General features: G+C 27.4%; 2 protein-coding genes across 2 annotated transcripts; both read left to right on the plus strand.

Moving 5' to 3' along the window:
* The first annotated feature begins 9087 nt into the window (after positions 1-9087).
* On the plus strand, positions 9088-10049 carry LOC103504605 (nudix hydrolase 1-like). The gene is made up of 2 exons (XM_008468977.3): positions 9088-9413; positions 9525-10049. Exons 1-2 carry the CDS (start codon positions 9254-9256, stop codon positions 9818-9820), a joined length of 456 nt encoding a protein of 151 aa, XP_008467199.1. The 5' UTR covers positions 9088-9253; the 3' UTR covers positions 9821-10049.
* Positions 10050-13458: 3409 nt separating this feature from the next.
* LOC103504606 (protein MIZU-KUSSEI 1-like) lies at positions 13459-14654 on the plus strand. Its single transcript, XM_008468978.3, has one exon. The coding sequence runs from the start codon at positions 13609-13611 to the stop codon at positions 14335-14337; it is 729 nt and encodes a 242-aa protein (XP_008467200.1). The 5' UTR covers positions 13459-13608; the 3' UTR covers positions 14338-14654.
* Positions 14655-23186: the final 8532 nt, after the last annotated feature.

Genomic DNA, 23186 nt, shown 5'->3' on the forward strand with positions numbered 1-23186 from the left:
TTCATTGATTCAGTACTTAACTTAAAAATTGTATGATTTTTTTTTTTTTTAATATTATTATTAATTTGTGTGGGCCCAAAAATGGTGTATGTGGCAGCCAACTAGGATTTTACACGTGGATGAAGTGCCGAATATGGTGGGAGCTGTTAATGGTGAAGCGAGACCGATTTTGTCAGCAGGTGATTCTCCGTAAACACCGTGGAGCTCTATTCATTGCTTTCCATTCTTCCTTTTTTTTTTTTAATTAATAATTGAGGGCCCAATTTTTAATTTATATTCTTTTTTTCTTTTTTCTTTTTCTTTTTTCGTGAGTTTTATCATTTTCAAAATAAACATTATATTTAAAATGGTAAATATCAAATATAAATTATGCAAATGGATGGAATTTTTCAATCTTGGTTTAAAGATGCTTATATTGTTAAATTAAAAAGTATATTACAAATCTAAAAGGTCGATGTTAATGAAAATGTTTTAATTCAATTTTATAGAAATGTTGACTATTGTCTATAAAATTTAGAAAAATAGAGTAATAAACTTTTAAATGTTTTATAGAATAGTAAAATGATATATTATTTATAGATAGAAATTTGATAACTTGGATTAAAATTGAGATGGTGGAACCAAAATGAATATAAACTCGACAAGAATCAAACAATATTTAGCATCACATATATCTATTGTGTGTATTTTATTTTTGTGATTTGTGGTGCGACACATTGTTTAATGTAGATGCATGAATAATGTAGAGGTATCCAAATATTAGGTTTTATTTAATTAGTTAAAAGAATTATTTTATTTTAACACCGTTTCCTTGTAAAGTAAAATAAAAGAGTGTAATGAATTATTGGAAAATGTTAGTGATGAGGATCACGAGGAAGACAATTATGAGGGAGGGTCTATTTTAAATGAGATTCCTGAATTGCTTTAATTTTAAAATACTCTAAAGAATATTCTCTGCCTCATTCTATATGCTAATAAAAGATTCCTTCAAGAAGGAATATAGTTCTTAGAAATGTGAAAATACATAGGTCTCTTATCTTGATAGTTGGTTTCGTATGTGATGAAAATTTTTAATTAGACATATTTTTGTCATTGATAGACATGGATTATTGTGTTTATTAAAAGAAAACAGACGTTGAACGAGATAGCGAGGACGAGTACATGGAAGATCATCCCGACCTCGTCTGACCGCCACCTCATAAACATTTGTAGTAGAAAGCTTTATGATAGAGCACCTAAGTGCAACCAATCTAATTATCTCAGGTTTTCCATCTCCGAAAATTCTTTAATAAAATTGGTATTTATTATTAAAAAAAGTGTCACGTGAAACATTTCTAATAAGTACTAGTTAGATTGTACAAACATGTTGTACCCAATTTTTTTTATTAATAATTTAAAAGTATAGCAATATCTCATCTTTTAACTTTAGATTATAATCATATTTTTCTTTGGGAAATAAACCTACCATATTAGGTTTGTCCGAAAAAACCTACATTATACATTTTTGTTTCAAAGGTAAAAAAGCCTATATGGTCGATTTCTTTATTAGATATGGCTAATTTGTTGCACCAAAAAGAAAGAGAGAAAAATAGGTGAATTTGAAATGTGGTTAACCCATGACAAAGATGATGGTATACTTCAAGTCCTTTTTGAATTGATTTAAAAAAATAAAAAGAAAAAACTTTTCTAAAAGTTCATTTTTATTTAAACAGATAAAAATGGTTTAAAATATAATTCAAAAGTTATTTTGAGTGATTGTCAAGTTTTTTCACTGACTTACTTTTTCAATTAAATATTGAAAGTGTGCTTCATGATCCATTAAATTCACACGTGAAGACATTGAATTTAATCATTATATTGAATTTAACCATTATACGGCAATTACCATTCTAACATTTTGATGAAAATTGTGCTACAAGTTGCTGTAAGGTGTCATTTTTTTTCTTAATTTAATTTAACAAATTTATGAGTGATTTAGTTTATAAGGTGACATTACATACCTTTAATGGATGAACTTCATATGTCATTCTTCCTCTCATTTGCACATGTAGCAAACAGAACTTTCGATTTTACAACTTTGTAATTACATATCTTTTTAGTTTTAATGTGTTATAATTGATATTTTATCCTTGGAGTTTTGGTATAGTCATTCTTAAATAGTCAAAGTAATAGTTAAATATACATGGTAAATTATTATTTTTAGTTTTAAAATTTTAGATATGGGTGTTTCTATTTAGTTTTTAGGTTTCAAAACCTTATACATTATTTGTTTTTAAATGTTGAGTTTGATTTTAATATAGTCTTTTAAGTTTTAATATGTTATAATTTTATTTTTGGCATTTGAGTTTTATTTTAATTTAATCCTCTTAGTGTTTTAGTTGGCTGTAAAAATCTTTTTTTATTGTTTTATTTCTATTTTGTTAGCCTGATCAAAATTTTCCATTTTCTTTCTTTCGTTAATTGTTTGTGGTTGGTTTTTATGGTCGGATAATTGTCTATTCATTTTGGTGCAGTCCTCTTAATGGTCTTGTGTCTTTTCCTATGAAAAAGAAAAAGCTTCTCATCTAGCAATAAATTAAAGTTGTGGTTGTATGTTTTGTGTGTGTTCAGGAAAGAAGTGTGTTTCGGTGTTGTGAAGAAAGATTGTTGCTTGTGTTTATGATGATCGATTTCTATTGTCATGTTGTTCAATATTGATTGTGAAGTTGGAATATAGCATTTAGGGATAGCCTAATCAGACTACATTGCTAGAGATCATAACCTATTCAAATGGATATGATTTTTATAAGGACAATCAATCAAGTAATAACTACTTAAGGGAGCCTAGGTGACCTTCTAAATAATATTGTTGTTGCATCTTAAGATAGTCTATAAGAACATAAATGGTATACTTATAATCCACTTATACTCTAATGAACATATCTTTTCAAATGGGCATAGCCGGCCCCCAAAATTAATTGGTATTATATCGGGTTAGCAAGTGACTTTTGTTATTATCTCTTTACTTTGTCTTTATTTTGTTAAGTGTCTTGTTATGACATTGGATTCAACATTGTTCATTTTATCAACACAATTGTTTTAAGGTCCCCTAAATTTCAATATTTACATTTTTTAACATCAAATTTTCACTCAAAAAGTTATTTTCCGTCTTTAGTTTAGTGTGTTAATAAATTTAAAAGAATTAAAAAAATTATAGCTAATTAAATTTTACTATTTTTCTCCACTTTAACTAAATTTAAAATTTTCCTTCCCAATTATATTAAGTTAATTAATAAAAGATTGATCCCAACATTTGAAATGGAATATTTAAGAAAAATCGAGGTTAAAAATGTAAAATCTTGAAATCGTGAAATTTGTAGACCAAATTGAAATAAAACTCAATAAAATGGTAAAATTTTAACATTTTAATACTTAAGAACTAAATTGAAACCATAAAAGCAAAACTTAAGTACTAAATGTGTAACCTCTTGAAACTTAAGGACTAAATAAAAATTAAACTCAAAACCTAAGTACCAAAAATGTATTTTTATCTTATACCAATTAAGAGATCAGATATTTAATTAATATAAGTATAACTCAACTAACATGAATAATTTGTACAATCAGATCAAATTATAAAGTTCAATGCTTTTTGTTGGGAATGACACATCATCGGAGTTAATGTTACAAATTGAGAATAAAATAATAATAATAATTATTATTATTATTTTGATAGTTACAAATTTTGTAACCATTTTATTGTTATAATATTATGTTCCAATGTATCGATCATTATATATCTAAAATTAAATTTAGATCTAGAACCGTTGTTCATTTTCTATAAAATTGAGAAAAAATCTCTAGCTGCAAGATCTTCTTTATTCTATTGCTTATTTCAATGAGTGAACGTTTAAGTTGAGATATATTATGTTAATCTTGGAAAGCAACCGACATATACAATTCAATGCCAAAGTGGCATCGATTTTCTTTTTTAAGGCACTGATCTTCCACGAAACAACGATGAACATTCGACACCAACAAAAGATTAGATTTTTTTTTTGCTCTAATTCATGGTTTTTTCTCTATAGATCGGAAAAGAGCAATTTTATCCTTTTTTTTTTTATTCTCTTAGAAAAAATTAATTAAATAAATAATTAGATGGTGTGAATCAAATAATTTAAAAAATATTTGTAGTTTGTGTTTTATGAACCGAAGTTATGAAAACATATAATGAATCAAGTGGGACTAACTTTGCATAGTTAATTCCCCAACGTCATCACTCGATTCAAATATTAAATATTAAATATAATGTTTATGATGTATAGTTTTAATCATATGATACCATGAAAATGAAAGGCATAGTAAAGAAGGAAAATGATTGTACTGCACGTGTAACGCTGCCAATAACATCTTTTTGTTATATTTTAAAAAAGTTGAATAGTAATACAAAATATCTTTTATGAGTTTTTAACTTCTATATATTTGAGAAATCCTCGTAGATGAACTACTCTTTTAAAAAATTCGTTTGAAACCTTTTTTATAATTCGGTCTATCCTCCGACAAGATCGACTACTGAGATTTAACTAAAATATTTCGGTTTTTTCTGTACATTTTGAGAGATTTTACAAATTTTCAAATCTTAACTAAAATATTAATATTTTTTTTTCTAAAATCATACCTTAAAATTTGTTATCCATATCAATTCCACTAAATTGGAACCTTTAAATTACGAGCCTTTGTTATGAATCACAATTCGAATATGCTAATGGTTGGTCCTAAGATTTTGAATGATACTCGTTCGAACATTAGAAAAAGATAAATTATATTATCAGCCACTGGTATATGGGTAAAAGAGTTAGTGTATTATTTCAAAAACATTAAAATTTCGTAGGTTTCTTAATGAAAAAAGAATATCATAAGTATAAGGACGAAAATGATCATTTATATACCCATCACAGTTCTTTAATTTTCTCTCTCAGTTTTGATCTCTTATTTTCTATTTCTTTTGTCCTCTCTTATTTAATGTTCTATTACTCCACGTCTTTCAAACCTTAATCTCTAAAATGACCTTCATCTAATTATGGTATTATAGACTATATGGTAAGAAACAATAATAACAACGAACCACTTCTTATAGCAATGAATCACTTCTTTTTTTTTTTTTTTTTGGATCTTTTTACAACTAAGCTACTCGATTTGGTTTGAACTAAAGATTAAAGTTATGTAGATCGTTTCCTAATGGAAAAAAAAAAAAGAATAACTCTCCAATTATTAGATCTTAAAATATGAAATATCAATGATCTTACTTTTACTTATTTATGTGATAGGCAATAAAGAAAAGATCGACAATAGTTGACTTTTATTTCAAATTTTAATAAAGCTAATAGTATGAGGTAGGTCGAGTTATTTTTTATTCTCATCCCTTGATTATGATTGAGGGAAGTAAACATTGCCTAATTAAAATTTTCAACTAAACTCAAGTGGACTTTTGATCACTAAGTAATGTTGTATGTTTTTTCTTTTAGTTGGTATAGAGAGGGGTAGTATATAAAATGTTAATTTACCTACGTGTGTGTATATATATAATAAAATTAAAAATATTTATGATCCATATACAAAATAAAAAATTCACAAAGTGTGTACAATTTGAGTTAATTTTTTCATATTTGTTTCTCCATAATTTTTTCATCTCCTCTTCCGTAATTTATTTTCTTTTTATCATATCTTATTTTCAGGTCATTTTTTTTTCATAAAAATAATATTTTTTTTTCTTATTCTTCTTTCATTGTCAAATATTTTGTGTCATTCTTCTTTCTTTTTTTCGTTAAAATTTTCAAGTTACAATTTATATTTCTTGTAAAGTGTTTAAAATTAAATTCAATCTATGCCTTCATACAATTTCATAATCAATTTTTTCTAATAACTTATACCTTCTTTTTAAACAAATTTTATCGCCATAATCTAGAAAATTTATTGGGGTCAATTTCCTATAATTCTTAACATGGAATATCACATCTTCGAGAGTCAGAGGTTTGATCCTAAGAAAAAAAAATATTTTAATTAATATTTTAAAAAAATATCTTTATTAAAAGATTATTCTTACGACAGAAATTGAGAAAATGAATTAATATCTCATTTTCTTGAATATAGTTTAATGGATGAAACGGTCTCTATTTAATTTATGAAATCATTACTTCAAATATTGTTTTACTTTAAAATGAAAGGTAGAATCAATTTAAATTATTTTTTTAAGATTGTGTTTTTATAAATCAATAATGCATGAATTCTTACTCACATAAACTTCTTGGAATGTGGATAGAAGAAATGTAGAATTGAAAATGTTGCATGAGCTATTTTTAAAGAAATTCCTAACTAAAAATATTCCAATATGATAAGTTTAAGAGTATACATTTAACAAAATTACACTATTGGAATGGTTAATGATGAATTTGGAAAAGGATTCATTAATGGAAAACATAACATCCATGTCACATCACTATTTTAATAATTAACTTTGAAAGTGGGGACTTGATAGCAATGTTTTTGTGTACTTTAAAATATATAATTATCATTCTACACCATCATATAATTTTTAATATTTATATAACTACATATTTTATTTTACCCTAAAATAATTCGAGTCGAGGAGTGTTTGTTTTCTAAAATAAATTGAGTTAGTATAATATATTAACTTATTGTTTTATCCATCAACTCTAATCATCGATGAAGTTGAATTTGTATATTTTAGTAACTTAACCTAACTTTATTGTCTTCTAATATTTTCAATGTTTCATTCGTTGGCTATCGTCAAAAATATTATACATTATCTAAGTATAATAATTACATGTAAAATAAATTTACATATCAAATTAGTGTTAATAATTTGTAAAAATACATATGTAGTAGAAGATAGAATTGAGCATTTTTTTTAACAAGAATTGATGAAAAATGAAGATTTTTTCTATTAGAATTCTCCAAAATTGATTTGAAGAAAAAATAGTGAAACCGCGTCGGTTGCTAAAATGATAGGAGAGATTCATTAAAAGCTAATAACATAGAAGAAATTACATATAAACAACGACAAAGAATAATACAATGAACAAATTCGTTCGAGAAAAATTGAAATAAGAAGGTTTGATTTCTCTTTGAATTTCATTTTATTTAACTATGTTGTTGTAAAAAAAATGTATTTGATTAATTATTGTTTTTGTTTATTAAAACAGAATTAAACTAAAAATCCGATAAAATTTACTATTCATATTTTATTCAAACAAAATGGATAAAATTACTGGAAAAAGAAAGTTAGAATAATAATCATAAGTTTAATAAACATCAAAGACCCCTAACATACAAACTCAACCATATACAATTCGAACATATATATATATATATGTGTGTGTGTGTGTGTGTGTATTGTATTGTAGAAATTTGTAGCATTTAATTAAATTTAAAAAAAAAAAAAAGAGTAGAAATTGGAAGAAAGAAAAAGAGAGAAGTGAGGGGTCCACGGGTGCAGATATTTTGAAATGAGTCCTCTTTTTTGTCACCCTGACATAAATAATATAATTGTTATTAATTACACGTGTTCAGTTCAAAGTGGTAGTTTTACAAAATTGTCCTTCAACTTCCATCACTCACAAATCAAATCTCAACCCCAAAAACAAATGAATTTTGCCTTATTCAGAGGAAGCCATCTTCTCCTCTAACAAGAAAGACAACACAACATTTGATCTGAATCCTTTTGACGAACTTCTATGTTTTTGGTTGTTCAGATTGTCACATTGTGTGCTCTTTGAACCTCTATTGTACCACTCTTGGACTACAATAGAATATAAAGAACCTCTGTTGGATGGACTACACTAGAATATTGTTATCTATCGCTTAATTTGCACATGTATAATCGACTAGATTGTGTTAATTAACACATCTTTTGACTTGTTCTTGAGGATTTTACTAAACCTATAAAACTTGACAAACACTTCTTCTCTTTCTAGCAAAAGAACAAATAATGAACAACCAACTATGTTCACAAAATGTTTTCAGAATTATTTTCTGATATGAAAGGTTAGATAATGTCACAGTCACTTAGTACAACTTAGAAATTTTACAAACTAGGAATGATACACATTGTTGGAAAAATCTATACCACATTGTTGGGAAATACCTCCCACTTCTACAGGAATTCTAGAAAAAAATTAAGTGAAAAACTCTCAACAATTCAAAAAAACTAGAAATTTGTTACATGGACACATAATTATTTTCTCTAATAGCACTTTCCCAAAGTTTGACTTCTCACTTTTTTTTTCCACTCTCCCCAACTAAAGAATACAAAAGGAATTTGATTCGAGTTAGCACGCTATACTTAAATGTTTTTAATGGGAAAACATTGAAATAGAGGCATAAACTTCTTTTGTAAGCTTAGAGCTCATCCTCATTATTTAATTTATTCAACCTAGGACGAATTGCACTTTTAATATAAATCCAACAAATATAACACAACATAAATAATTTGCAAATATAATTAACAAAAATCAAATCTACCTTCCAAAGTCTATAAGTGATAAATAGGATCTAATAAAAATCTAGTATAGATAAAGCTTACTAACGATTTTTACTTTATTTACAAAATTTAAAAAATGTTATTATACAATAATCTTTCCCTATCACATTTATATTTGAGTTACATTGTAATGAACCTAAGTTGTAATGATGCGGTTGTGTTGTGATGGATCGAAATCCCAACAAACCAATAATGGACTTGGACTCTCTAAACCCATTTTAACCCATTTCAAACCAACCCATTGTAACCTCAAAGGCCATGTGTGTTGTTAATAATGGGTACTTATAATTCTAAAATAAATATACATAAAACTTTTTAATATATTGTAGCATTATCAATATCAACAACATCCCATCACTCAAAAATATAAAAATTATCCTCAATTGTTTACTCCTAAGTAAATTAACATCTTCCTTCTAAGCTTGCTGCCCAAGCAAGAACCATATCATTTTTTTTATATTAACTAATATTAATTAATTATTTATGAGATAACATAAAACTTTACAAAGTTAAAAAACCAACCAATTACATCACTCCACGTTATTCCTTACCTCATTACTACTGCTGACTCATAGTCAAACTGGGACCCACCACTTTTCCCGCCCATAAATGAAACGATAAATAATAAAGAACACCGGAGAAAATTTGGAATCGCCGCCGTTGGGGGAGATTGAATTTGAGGCGACATACCTTGGGGAGGCCGAGCAGAGGAAAATGGAGAAGGGCACGGCGGAGACGGCGGTGCCGGTGCCGAGAGTTGCAGTGGTGGTTTACATTTTGAAAGGGAAATCAGTGTTAATGGGTCGAAGGCTTTCCTCTGCCGGTGACTCCGGCCACTTCACCTTCGCACTCCCCGGCGGACACCTGGAGTTCGGTACATCTTTTTCTCTCCCTCTTGATTATGATTTTCATCTCTTTCTCTCTCTTACTGCCATGTGAAACAAAGGGGAAATTTGGTGTATTGTTTTATGGTTGGATATTGCAGGCGAGTCGTTTGAGGAATGTGCCGTGAGAGAAGTTAAGGAAGAAACAGGGTTGGACATTGAGAAAACAGAGTTTTTGACTGTTACAAACGTTCCTTTTCTCAATGATCCAAAGCCTTCTCATTATGTCACCATTTCTATGCGAGCTGTTTTGTCTGATCCCTCGCAAGTTCCACAAAATCTTGAGCCAAACAAGTGCAGTGGCTGGGACTGGTATGACTGGGATCATCTTCCAAATCCTCTGTTTTGGCCTATGGAGAAGATGGTAAGAAGTGGGTTTAATCCATTTCCTGTTTGATTGGTGCTCTTATCAGTGTACTCATGTAATTGATGAATCTGATGTGTTAATCTCTCTGTTGCTTTAGCCTTTTGTTGTGTGTCTTAATGCATATTGGTTTGGTTGACGAAGATGAGTGTTTTGGGGGCTTATTGAGTGGATTGTGTAACCTTTATTTGTATGTTTCAAGTTATGGCTAATGGATACAAAAGGTCATGTACCTTTCAAATGGATTTTGTGTTTGGGAAAATCTTCTCATCATAATTCCTCGATGTTTTTCTTTTTTTTGGATAATTGTGTCGAAGATCCCACGTGATGAGTAGGCCTAAATTAGTTTTGAGATGGAATCTATGATAACTAACATATTATATAAACCCATAGAGACGAATAGAAAAGAGACTTTGCATTCCTCACGTAAGATAGATGATGCTACTCTCATCCTTCAATTGTGTTTTAGATGAAACATCATTTTCGTTATTCGAAGTTCATTTTTCCATAAAAAATGCAAATCTATTGAAGGTTAAGGTTTTGGCAAAGAAGTTGCCAAAAGTCACAAACTAAATATGTTTCTGATTAATAGATCAAATGGGCATTGATGATCTTTCTATAGACAATACAGTAACTGATAACTGTCTCAAATAGAGAGAACAAACAAGAAAGAAAGAAAAAAACAAACAAACAAACAAACTCAGTTATATCTTCAACCTTTAATGGTCTCTCATGCTAGTGTGTAACGAAGATAAAACACATTGGGCTTGTGTTTCAAATGTGTGTTTGGCCCTTTGTGAATTTCACTTCTGGTTTAAACTAAAAAATTTGTGATTCCACCCTTGGAAAAACATCAATTTCATACTTTATTAACTTGAGTTCACAACTTCTTTCTCTTTTACCATTCAAGTAAGAATGGAACTGGGAGTTGAAAGAGGCTTAGTTGAATACATTGGAACTTGAGCTTTTAATTGGTGAAACCAAAACTAAAGTAGGAGGGTTATTTGACTCTAAAACCTAAGTTTATTGTTTAGTGTGTTTATTGAGGTAAATGGTTGTAAAACGAGCAAATTTAAGTTTAAACAAAGTAACAGCATCGACGGTGTATTTTCTAAAATTGATTTGAGACCATAATAAGGTGTGAAAAGGAAAGGTGTCATTATGAAGATAATTTATATTTTTGTTATGCCTTTGTGCAGAAACCATCACACAGTGGCCCAGGAACATAATTACAAAAATTTTGGATACGATTGATTTGAAATATATGCCGTTAGAGTCACTGATGAAGGTTTATTACTCCTATGTATATCATTCAATATAATTACAATCTATGAATGATCATAAAATTATATCAATACTAGACTATGGACGAGCTAGACTGAAACATCAAGAATATGTCAAAATAATTCAATAACTTAAAGTTTTTAGAGTTAAATAATTGTCATAAATGAGGCCATTCGACTATATACTTATATAAAATCTATAAATAATGAACTTCAATCTAAATGTATAAATTGTGACTTAAACTGCGTATACTATAACTTATAGTATTCAATTAGGATTGATCTAGTTGATCGACAGAAAACTCGTTGACCTAATTGAAAACCTTTTTATAAATGAAGGTCTTCAGCAATACAAGTGCACGTAGCCTCCAAGTAAAAAAAAAACTAGAAAAGTTTTAAGTTTCATCTCCTGAACCATTTTTATAAAATCCTGAAAAAGAAATTAACAAACATATGTTCTTTACGCATCGTCTTTTTCATAGATTTTTCTCATATTTGCGAGATTTTGAAAAATAGAGATTCGATCATGTTAATACCTGGTTATGAAGTTTTTGAAAAACTAAATTGTTTCGTAGGTTTTGGACTTAATTTTTATTTGATATCTATATTTCAAAAAATTATACTTTTAATCTTTATATTTTGAGTTTAATTTAAATTTTGTTCATAGATTTCAAATGTTACATCAGTTTTGAGTTTTGTTTTAAGTTGGTCCATAGGTTACAAGATTTGTACCCTTTATATAATCTTAATTTTCATTAAATATTCTTTTTTTTCTTAGTACAGTATTTGTGAAGATGAGGTCGAACCTATTAGGTTTGAAATGGAAGGTTACGTCAATTATCGTTCAACCAATTTCATTCAATTTGATGCTAAAATATTCATCAAATTATCGAATTTAATGTCGATTAACTAATGTAAAATAATTATATAAAGTAAACTTTTAAAATTAATTTTAACAATAATAAAAAAATAGTTATATTAAAAAAAATTGTAATTTCTTTCCTTCTTTTAAATTAACGTTTTAATAGTATTTAAGTAAGTATTTAGTTTCTATATTAAAAATATAGAATTTAAAATTTAGAAATCAAAATAAAACAAAATTTAAATTTATAATATTTCAAAATATAATAACTAAAAATTTTCAATTTAGAAATTAAAAACCAAAATCAAACTCAAAATATAAGAAGCATTTTTGAAAGAAAAAAAACAAAGTTCTAGAATGACATAACATATTCATTAAACTTTTTTCTTTTTAATTTAAAAAAAACAAGTTTTGTAATTAAATAAAGGAAAAATATTTATGGATAATATTAATTTTGTTCTTTAAGTATTATTTTATCATTTCGGAAGAGAGAATATATTAGAGAATCACTTTAAATTTGTGGTTATGATTTTGTTTGATCCTTTTTGAAACCTACTCTTCCAAATTTCTTTCATTATCTACCTCTCTCTCCATTATTAATTATTTGTGTAACACACAATTCTCCCAAGTAGGTTTGGTTAGCTCAACTTCCTCCTCTTTGCTTATTCTCTTTTAGCTACTCCCCTTTTGTTCTTGTCTCACAATATCTAACTAATTGAAAGTGATACAAATTACATTTTTAATATTATTCTTCCCAATCAAATTTCCAAATCCATTTTGATGATCTAAACTCATTTTAACTTGATAAATGAAAATGTCGAGTATGTTAGCATGATTTGATTTAAAGTGATATATATTTTTAAATTAACGATACGAGTATATTTGAGATTTATTGTTTTTTTTTGTATGTTGTAAAGTATTTTATTTATAAAAGTTAGGTTTCATTTCACCTTTTCCACTCTAATTCCTCAATTCAAATAATGGTTGTTGTTAATTTGAGTGTTTTAACAAATTATTGACCAAATCTATATCCCTATGTTAGTTTAGAAAAGAAGTATTTAGTACTATGAAATTACTTTTATAAATGACTCTCTTTTAACTATTTTAATGTTGGCACATTCTTAAAAGATGTTGATATGACTAATCAAGAATAATAAAAATATACAGAACCCAATTATGATTTTAAATAAAAAGATTCTTATCACTTTTTTCTATACAATTGAGGTGGAAGAGATTTAAATCACAGACTTCTTTATTGTTAAATATGTATTATATGTGATAATTCATATATTAAAAAGGTACCATTTTGAAAATACATTTTTCAATGACTAAAATACTAATTTTTTTTAATAAAATAAGTAGGGATGAAAAATATAAAGTAATAACATGAGTTTCAATAAACAGTAATAGACCAAAATAAATTACTATCCGTGTTTAACATGTATATAAAGGGTAAAAGATTATATGTGTGCATGTGTGTATATATATATGGAAGCAAGTATAACCACCAAACACAGGACAACCAAGTGTGTTTATATTAAACTCACAAATCTCCACCTTCCATTGCTCATTAGTCTTACCCACCAGGACAAGACAAAGACATACAAGAAAAATCCTCATCTTTGTTTGTGTCTTTGTTTAACTTTCCATCTTATTATTCTTTTTTCCTGATCAAGATGAAAACAATCATGGCCAATTCTTCTTCACATGATTCCTTCTCCTTCTCCAAGAGATATAATAATTATTTCAACTTCAACAAAAACACCAAACACAACCATAACCAACATCAAGAAGAAGAAGATGACCACCACCAAATCCTAACAGTAAACCCTCCAAAACACAAACACACCACCGTTGTCTCAGTCTCCAAGCTCCGTTCCGCCATTGCATTATCGTTCGGGATTAGGACTCGGTCATGTCGAGTCCTGGGGACGATATTCGGACACAGACGAGGGCACGTGCATTTCTCGGTACAAACAGAGGGGAGTGCGAAGCCGATGTTCTTAGTGGAGCTAGCGATGCCAACGACTGCGCTCGTTCGAGAGATGGCGTCGGGGGTGGCGAGGATTGCGTTGGAGTGTGAGAGAGGGGAGAAAAAGAAGAAGAAGGGAGAGTTGAATGAGGAAGGGATATGGAGATCATATTGTAATGGGAAGAAGTATGGAATTGCTCATAGGTTCGAGTGTGGGGCTGAAGAATGGAGGATTCTTAGAGCTGTTGGGCCTATAACTGTTGGAGCTGGGGTGTTGCCTGGGATTGAAGAGGGAGGTGGTGAAGGTGAAGTGATGTTCATGAGGGCTAGGTTTGAGAGAGTTGTGGGTTCAAAGGATTCAGAAGCTTTTTACATGATTAATCCTGATGGGGTTGGTGGCCCTGAGCTTAGTATTTTTCTGCTCAGGGTTTGATTCGTTTCTCTCGCAAGAATAGTACTTGGAGTGAAGTTTGGGTTACAGTAATCCCCATGGATATACATAAGAAGTACTTAATTTGATCCGATACTTGAGTGAGCTGCAAAAAAAAGATGGATGTAGTTCAGAACTCACTCAAGTATTTTTCTTCTTCTCTACTTTCACCAACTTTTTCTTTCTTCTTCTTAATATCCATTTTTAATTAAGCTTTGTAGGGGAAGGGGTTTTGCAGTAATAATAATATGTATTAAATATGACTCATGAGCATAATAACAATAACAATAATCTTATTTTGGAAAACTTCAGTCATTTAATTGCATTGTTTTCAGCTATATCATTATTGTTGTTATCTTTGGTTTGATTAACTCGAGTGAAATCTCTATGATTAAATTGAAGATACCTTTAAAAAGTAATTGTACTACTTTAATTAGATCAGTAAAACTCATTTTTGGCCTTGAGATTTAAAGATTAATTTTTATGTAGATTTTCAAAACTATAAACTTACGAGTTTCCATTTGATTCTTCTAAGTGATATTTTGGATTCCAAAATTTGATTTTTGATTGGTACATGAAGTTCGAAATCAATTTCTAAACGATGCTAACGGAAGTTGAGATCTCACATAATGAAAAGGAAAAACATTGTAGTAAACAAAACAAGACTTTGATGATGGTATATACACACATGAATAAGTAAAGGAAATTAAAATCAGAGATGAGAGAAAATAGAGGAATAAATACTACGACATTTTCTTCTTCAAATTAGAAGGTTACTAAAAGAGACTAAAACTAATTTAATATAGAGGAAACAATTAATTTTCAAACTTACTTTTGAAATCAATCATTTAAATGCATTAAAAAAATAGTCAAATAAAAGTTTTGACTTTTAATATGCAATCAAAGATAGCACTAACTTAATTCAACTAAGATATAGATATTTTAGCTATCAACACGTCTATATGATTCGAACTAAAAAAATGGATTTTTTTCAAAAATTTATTTTATTTAAAACTTGACTGATTATAACGTTTGTGTATATTAAACTTTTCAATAATAAAATTAGTGTTAATATACAAAATATATATATATTTTTTGATAGGTCACTTAATGATATAATAAACTAGAAATCAAGAGATCATAAGAACCATTTTAACTTTAAATAAATACTTGAGAGTTGAAATTTGAGGCTTTTTAATGAAAAGCCCATTAGTCTCCAAGTATATTTTGCTTACCCATGCTAATATTTGTGAGGGTAGGTGGAGATGAAAACTAAATAAATTCAAATATTTGCATATCTTGAAAATGTAGCAAAGTTTATAAATAATAGACTTTTGATCTTTTATTGAAAGATTGTATCATTGGTGGTCTATCGATTCATATATATTACTTAATGTATTTAAAAAGTTTTGTTATTAGTTTGTTAATTACTATTGTCTAGTAAAGTTTTATTATCTACGATTTAATAAAATGTTGATGATTAAATTTGGATATTTGACGATTAAAAGTCAGTTTGATAATCTATTTCTTTTTTGTTTTCTATTTTTAAAGTTATTTTTTTTAAAAAAATAAGCATATTTATAACTAATTCATTTTTTTCTAAACTTATCTTTAAAATAAAAAAAAAAAACTTTTAAAACATACATTTTATTTTTTTAAAAGAGAAAACAAAATAAGTTATCAAATATATATAATTTTTTTATTTTAATAAAAAAAAATGTAGAATTAGAATTTTAAAAAATTAAAATAGTTATCAAACACGTGCAAATTGCTACGGTGTTTTTTTGGTTTTTAGAAAAAGTTGCGATGTAATTGAAAGAATTTTTTAATTTTTTTTTTCTTTTAATGTAATTAAAGATCGTTGTAATAATCTAATGTATTTTTAAGTTAAAAATTAAATTGTTACAAATTTAAAAATAAAAGGACTAAATTGTATTAGAATCGTTACGCAGAAGAGATTAAATGTATAATTTAAACGCCAAACATAATTCGTTAAACAAAGTCAGTAAATAAAATAATGACATTTAGTTAAAAAAAAAAAGAAAAGAAAAAGAGTGGTGGGGTTGGGGGCCTACAACACCGACAAAGTAAAATAGGTCAAACGGGTTTGAATTTTACTATCTGTTTTGAATAAATTATGACCCAAATTAGTGGAGTCGGGTCGGGTGCCACCATATTAATTAATTAATTAAAGCTAAACTACATAAATTCCTCATGTAATTCCCCTCATTAGGAAACACCTTCCTAATTAACACCCATAACATCCTCTTAAATATTTAATCTTATTACTATTACTATTTCTATTTTCTTTTCTTCTTTTTCCAAACAAACCCAAAAATTTGAGTTTTTTTTTAGTATAGGTGAAGCAATTTAATTTTGAGTTTTAGAATTAGTATGGTCTTATGAACTACTACGTTTGGTCAAATTTATTCTGAACAAGTCTAATGCTACAAATCCTTCATGTCTCTTGGGATCATGGAGTGACAAAAAGAATTTGCATCCAACAATGGTCTAAACCAAATAGTATTTGATATATGAATGTATGGGAAATTAGTTTAGTCAAAAGTGAGAAATTATGATATAATGTTTTTATAACTTCCAAATATTTTGATCCTAATAATGTCAAAGTTATAGCAGTTTTTTGGAAGGAGTAATGTGTCTTCACTTCTCTGTTTTTCCAACTCCTTTTCTCCTACTTGAAATTAGCCATGTCTCCATTTACAAAGTTTTTATATTTGTAGTTGAATGCTGACTTTAGCATACAAACATTAAATGCATTCATTTCCTTGTTTAAAGAAAAACAATAATTTTTTTTTGTAGGTTTATTACTAATCAAGATTTTAAGTATAATAAATTAATTATTTAGCCATCATTAAATTTAAAATATTTATAAAAAAAACACCCTCTAAAAATTTATGCATTAATTTTCCCCCCTCTTTTATACAAATTAAATGTTTTGGGTTTTTTTCTCCTTACATAAGGAATACTTTGGTGTGTGTGTGTGTATATATATATATCCTTTTAATATATAATATATAAATGAAAATCCATTATAGCTATACGTTGGAAATGGAAAAATGTACTTTAATTTTTTGCAAATTTTCATTAAATCAACCAATAAAGTCTCACTGACATGGAAAGTTTTTGCACAATCTTCTGCTGCAATTTTGCAATATTTCAGGTATATTTGTTTTGAAAAATTCTAAAAAGTATTAAACACATATAATCTATATTTGTATAGCTTAATTAAACTTAAAGACAATAATTAGGTGCTGTTTATTTCTCTTCAAAAAATAATAATCATATTATCTACTTTTATATATCTTTTACCATTTTAGTAAACTTTTGCTCGATTCTATTTGAGAGAATAGAAATCTATATGGACAACACTCAAGTTTCTTTTTCTTTTATATATATAATGAAATATTTAGTAGTATGAAGATGTGAGATATAAACGGATTAGATATTAATAAATTAAGCACTTAAACGAAACATAAACAAATTAACAATCGTTAAAGTGAGCATACAAAACATGTTAGCTATCGTGAACAAAAACAAAGTAAACAATTTATTATTTAAAATTTAGAAAGAAAAAAAAAGAGCCTAGCAAGATAGGCTTTTACTTGTACAAAAAAACAAGCTTATAAAAACCTAAATATCCATTAAAAAGTCTTTTCTTCAGTACCATATTGAAAACTCTTGTATAATTGAGAGAATTTTAGAGAGACAACAAGAAAGGAAAAAGAGATAGCCTTTTAAGGCTTCTCAACATACAACAATGTTAAAAGAACAAAAACTTTAAAAGAAAAATTAAGTTAAATAACATAATGATAAGACATGAAATTTACTATATACTTTTTAAATAATTTAAATAATTCAATGATTTTACAATAATTGGTTTAATTAATATTCCAACAAATATCCATTTCAAGTTACAGTTGTATGTATCTGAAATTCAATTTGAAATTTTAAAAAAAAATCCAAATTGTACGGACAAAATAAGATATTAAAACTAAAAAATCCTGATTAGAACCTAAAATAATAATAATAATAATAAAAAAAAAAAAAAAAGAAGAAGACAATTTTGGTAATTAGGAGAAAAGGCATGCATAAATAAATAAATAAACAAATGATCCAAGCTGTCTTTTCAAAATTTCACTTCCTTATATGAACTGCACCTTCCTAATATTGCCTTCATCTGGGACCATCCAATTTTCATTCAATATTTATATAATTGATTAGGGCAATTCATTATTAATTTCAACCCAAAGATAAAAATCATACATGGATCATAACTACTACAATTCGAATTCCCTACCTGTGAATTAATTGATAAAATTGAATAATCGTTAAGGAAAGTGCCATAAATAATCAACAAAGAAAGAAAATTAAGAACCTCTTTCACATATAAACAAATGGAATTTTGTATACACACACTATATCTATAATTCTACATATAAATATATATATGTTTCTTTTTTTTTTTTTTTCAAAAAAGAGAAAAGAGAAAAGAAAAGGAGCCTGTAGATTGCAATTAGGATCTTAGATTAGATCACAGGCGTTGTTGGGGGAAAAAAATGCTCCAAAATTAAGGACGAGTTGAGAGAGAGAGAGAGAGAGAGAGAGAGCTCAGTTGAGTGGGGCTGAGTTGACGACCGAGTTGTGTCTTTTCGAAGGAGCGGAAGGCGGAATGGGGCCTTTGGGAAGGAAGCTGAAGATTTGATGGTTGAAGCGGAAGGCGGTGGTGAGGTGGGTATTGCGAGACAACGGCTCCGCCATTGTGGTTGACGGGAATGGGCGTGCGGTGGTGAAATTAGGAAGGGGAAGAATGAGGAGGAAGATGAAGAAGATGGAGGAGGAGGAGGCCATGAGATATGAGAGAAAATTGGGGATTTTTTTGTTGAGGGAAAAGTGGGGAATGGTATTTGCATATATATTTGCATGAAATTAAATAAAATAAAAAAGGGAAATATTAAAGTTTAGGAGAAATTGAATTACATTAAATTAAAATTATAGGGTAACGCGCTAAGCTAACACGCTATGACTATTGGACATTTTTTCAAATGTCAACGCCTTTGGGAACAAGGATTCATTTTATCTATTTTCTTTTTCTTTTTTTTTTTCAATAAAATAAAGAAAACTATTTTAATTCATATATAAATAAATCAATTAATAAGAAAACAAAGCCATCACCACGCTTCTATTTATTTATTTTTAATATATATATAAGGTCTAAAAATATTAATGTTAACTAATTTAATAATTAATATTAAGTTGGTAATTAAAACGATTTTATTGTAGGTATGAAGATGATGAAAGTTAGTTTCCTACTGAATGGTCAAGTCGCTTTTCAAACTATTTAGTGCATATAATTGCTTGTACTAAAAACGGCATATCTAATTAATGGTAGAAGTTATTCTTATTAGATCTCACATTCCTCAAATTGTTTCATGAGAAAAGTAAGGATATTATTGGCTAATATAATTATGTTTCTCTGGCACATAACAATTGAAGATATGAGGATTCATAGCACAAACTTCAAAATTCATTTTTTCTTTTAAAAATATGATTGTTTTCCTCTATACTAAAACAGTCTACTTATTTGAACATTTCTTTACCCATTAAAATGCTTTTTATTTTCTCTCTCTCTCTCTCTCTCTCTCTCTCTCTCTCTCTCTCTCTCTCTCTCTTTTGCTCTATAGTAACAAAGTCATAAACTCTAAAATTATTAATTAAAAAATATTTAAATAAAAAGGAATTTTAATTTAGTATAAAATATATTATTGGCGCGTGTGGCTCAGCGTTTGAAGAATGGGAATAGGAGCAAATAATTTGAGAAGATGTTTGTGTTACACGCGCCATAAAACGGACTCCATAGATGGCAAAGTGCTCGTCGAAAAATAAGAAATAATATGAGATTTTCTTTTAATATTAATGTTATATAAAAAAAGTCAAATTTATTTATTTATTTATTTATTTATGATTTAGATCTCTATTACAATGCCACGTTGATTATTTTCTATCTTTCTTTCTTTCTTTTCGTTATTAATATAATATGATTCAAATTCAGTGATCTCACCACAAATAGTTTCACTCACTATATTTTCAAAATTTTGAAATTTAAACTTACTTTTGTTATTTCTCTATTATTCGTGATTCCATCTCTTTTGTATGGAAATTTTCTTAAATATAATAAATCTATAAAATATTTATGGTCTTTATAATAAATTCTATATAAGTTGGCAATTTCTTAAAATATTTTATAAATATTTCATGTTTGTCTTTTCGTTTTTTTTCTTCGTCTATTCATTGTCTCTTTTTTTTTTTTTTCTTTTGATTTCTTCCCTATTTTTGTTCCATCGTTTCTCTTCTTTTCTTCTTTCTTTTTATCCAAACTATTTTTTTCAAATTTTTTATTTGGTTGTTCAAAATCTATTAAATATAAAAAATTAGAAAAATAACGACGATGGTGTATAGCCAAATCTAAACGATTATATACAAAGAATTCTTCAAAAAAAAAAAAGTTTAGATTGGGGTAATCAAACCTAAACGATGATGTAAACAAATCTAAACTCGTGTACAAAAATAATCTTTAAAAAAACCATTAGTCAATTTAAAGATCGAGTACCAAATCTTGAAAAAAAGATCGTTCCCAAATTTGAACGATTGTGTAAGTAAATTGGTATAGAGAATTTAAAAAATAAATCGCCAAATCTAAACGATCAAATGTAAACGATTGTTTAACGAAATTTCAAATCTAAACGATTTTATAACCAAATTTAAACTATCGTAAACCAAATATATTACGCGTGTTGTTGACAGAACATTTTTTATATTTTTCATGATGAAACTGTAAACTCTTTCCGTTTTTTGAATTAGTGTAAATATTTTATAGTTTTGTTATATGTGTAAAATAGAAAATAGTTTTCTATCCCTAAAAATTAGTGGGTTAATTTAGATAATGGGATGAAATAAGTAAAATAAGAATAATGATGGAGTAAAAGCAAGGTAAAAGTGTAGGTATTTTCGAACTAATCTAGTGTCCACTATGATTTTTTCATAACATATGTCCTCACTAATTTTTCCCAACTTTCTTACCTTCTTCTTAGTCTTCGTTTATTATCAATAAAAAGGAAAAAAATATTTATAATATTTTTTAAAAAATGTGTTTTTATTATGGATGAAGGTTGATATCCATTAAAATTATATTTGAATTTTTGCTAAAAAAAAAAAGGGAAAACAAGGAGATGAGCAATAAAGTTGAAAGAAAAAAAAAAGTAAGTGAGTTAGATGAATGGGAGGAATTGTGAGGTAATAATATTTGAAAAAGGATTATAGAATGTATTATTAATAAAAAGGGGGAGAAGAGAAGAGAGGAGAAGAGACGAAAAGAAAAAGAAAAAGAAAAAGAAAAAGAAAATAGGGTGATCTGATCTTTTGCGTGCGAAGGTTTTGTAAGAAAACTAGGTGGAGTGGGGGGGTCCACCACCGATCTTTGATCATAAAAACAAAAACATTTTCTTTACTTTTTTTTTTTTTGTTTGAGATTTGATAGATATCTGGAATTTGCCACGTCAGTTTATGAAGGTAGGAACGAGTCACTCGTACCGTATTTAATTTGTGCACCACCGCATCCTATCGCTATCCCAAAGACTTTTCTCTTGACTTCTCCCATTCCCTCTAACCGGCGGCCACCCCTTAACCCCAACCCCATTCAATTTTCAACCTTACTAATTTCAACAAAATTATGTTTTCTTTTTTTTTTTCCTCTCTCTCTCTCTGTAAATAATAATAAAAATGGGATAGTTAGTATCAACACAAATTTTAGAAATCGGGTATAACCCTAATATTTAGTTTTGGAAGGAAGTCGTGTTAATTGTGGTATACCACGACTTTTCTACATTTGTTATTGTTATTTGAAAAAATAGATGTACTAGTTTAAAAAAATCAAGATTTTATTATTTGTTTTTAAAATATATAACTTCTTTCGAAAGTTATGATTTTAGTTTTGAATTTTTATAAATGGTTCGAAATGTACCCGTTAAATAGAGACTCTATAAACTTTTTTTTTTTTTTAAATAAAATTCGGATTTTTTTGACCTGAAACAATATGCTAGATTTTTTAAAAATATATTACCGCAGAAGAAAAAAAATAAAGTTTATAAATTAGAAATGAAATAAAATTAAAAATTGTTTTTTGAGAATGTAATATTTTGAATTAGATGATAGTATATTTAAAAATATAAAAAAAAAGTAAAAAATGATTGAAATAATTGATTTTGCTTCTTATTTGTCATGATTAGTATCTAAAGTTTAAGTTTAACAAAAGAAAAAATTACCAAAAATAATTTGTTACGAGTAAATTAGAAAAAAAAACCTATATATTTTCCTTTATTATTTATAAAACAAATATAATTATATATGATAAATTATTTTAGATAATTATACATATAATTATCAAAAATTAAAATTTTCAAACATCGTCTATGAACAAAATATAATTACATTTCCTATTTTGAACATTAATTTTTTAAAATAACGTTATTTAAAAAAAATTCATCTTTTTATCTAACAATCTAAATTATCGTCCAACTACAGTTTGAAAATCATTTCGAGTCCTATAAACTACACAACGCTAAAATTTTTATAAACCAAAAGTCCACTTTACTTATGAAATAAAATGTATTTCTTTAGAAAATAAATGAAAAACAAATCACTAAAAAATAAAATCCTAAAATAAAATACGAAGCTTGATGTTTAATAAAGGAGTGGATGAACATATATATATATATATATATATATATATATATATATATATATATATATATATATATTATGACCACATCTTACAT

Source organism: Cucumis melo, chromosome 9 (genome assembly GCF_025177605.1).
Source record: "Cucumis melo cultivar AY chromosome 9, USDA_Cmelo_AY_1.0, whole genome shotgun sequence".
Classification (NCBI taxonomy): Eukaryota; Viridiplantae; Streptophyta; class Magnoliopsida; order Cucurbitales; family Cucurbitaceae; genus Cucumis; species Cucumis melo.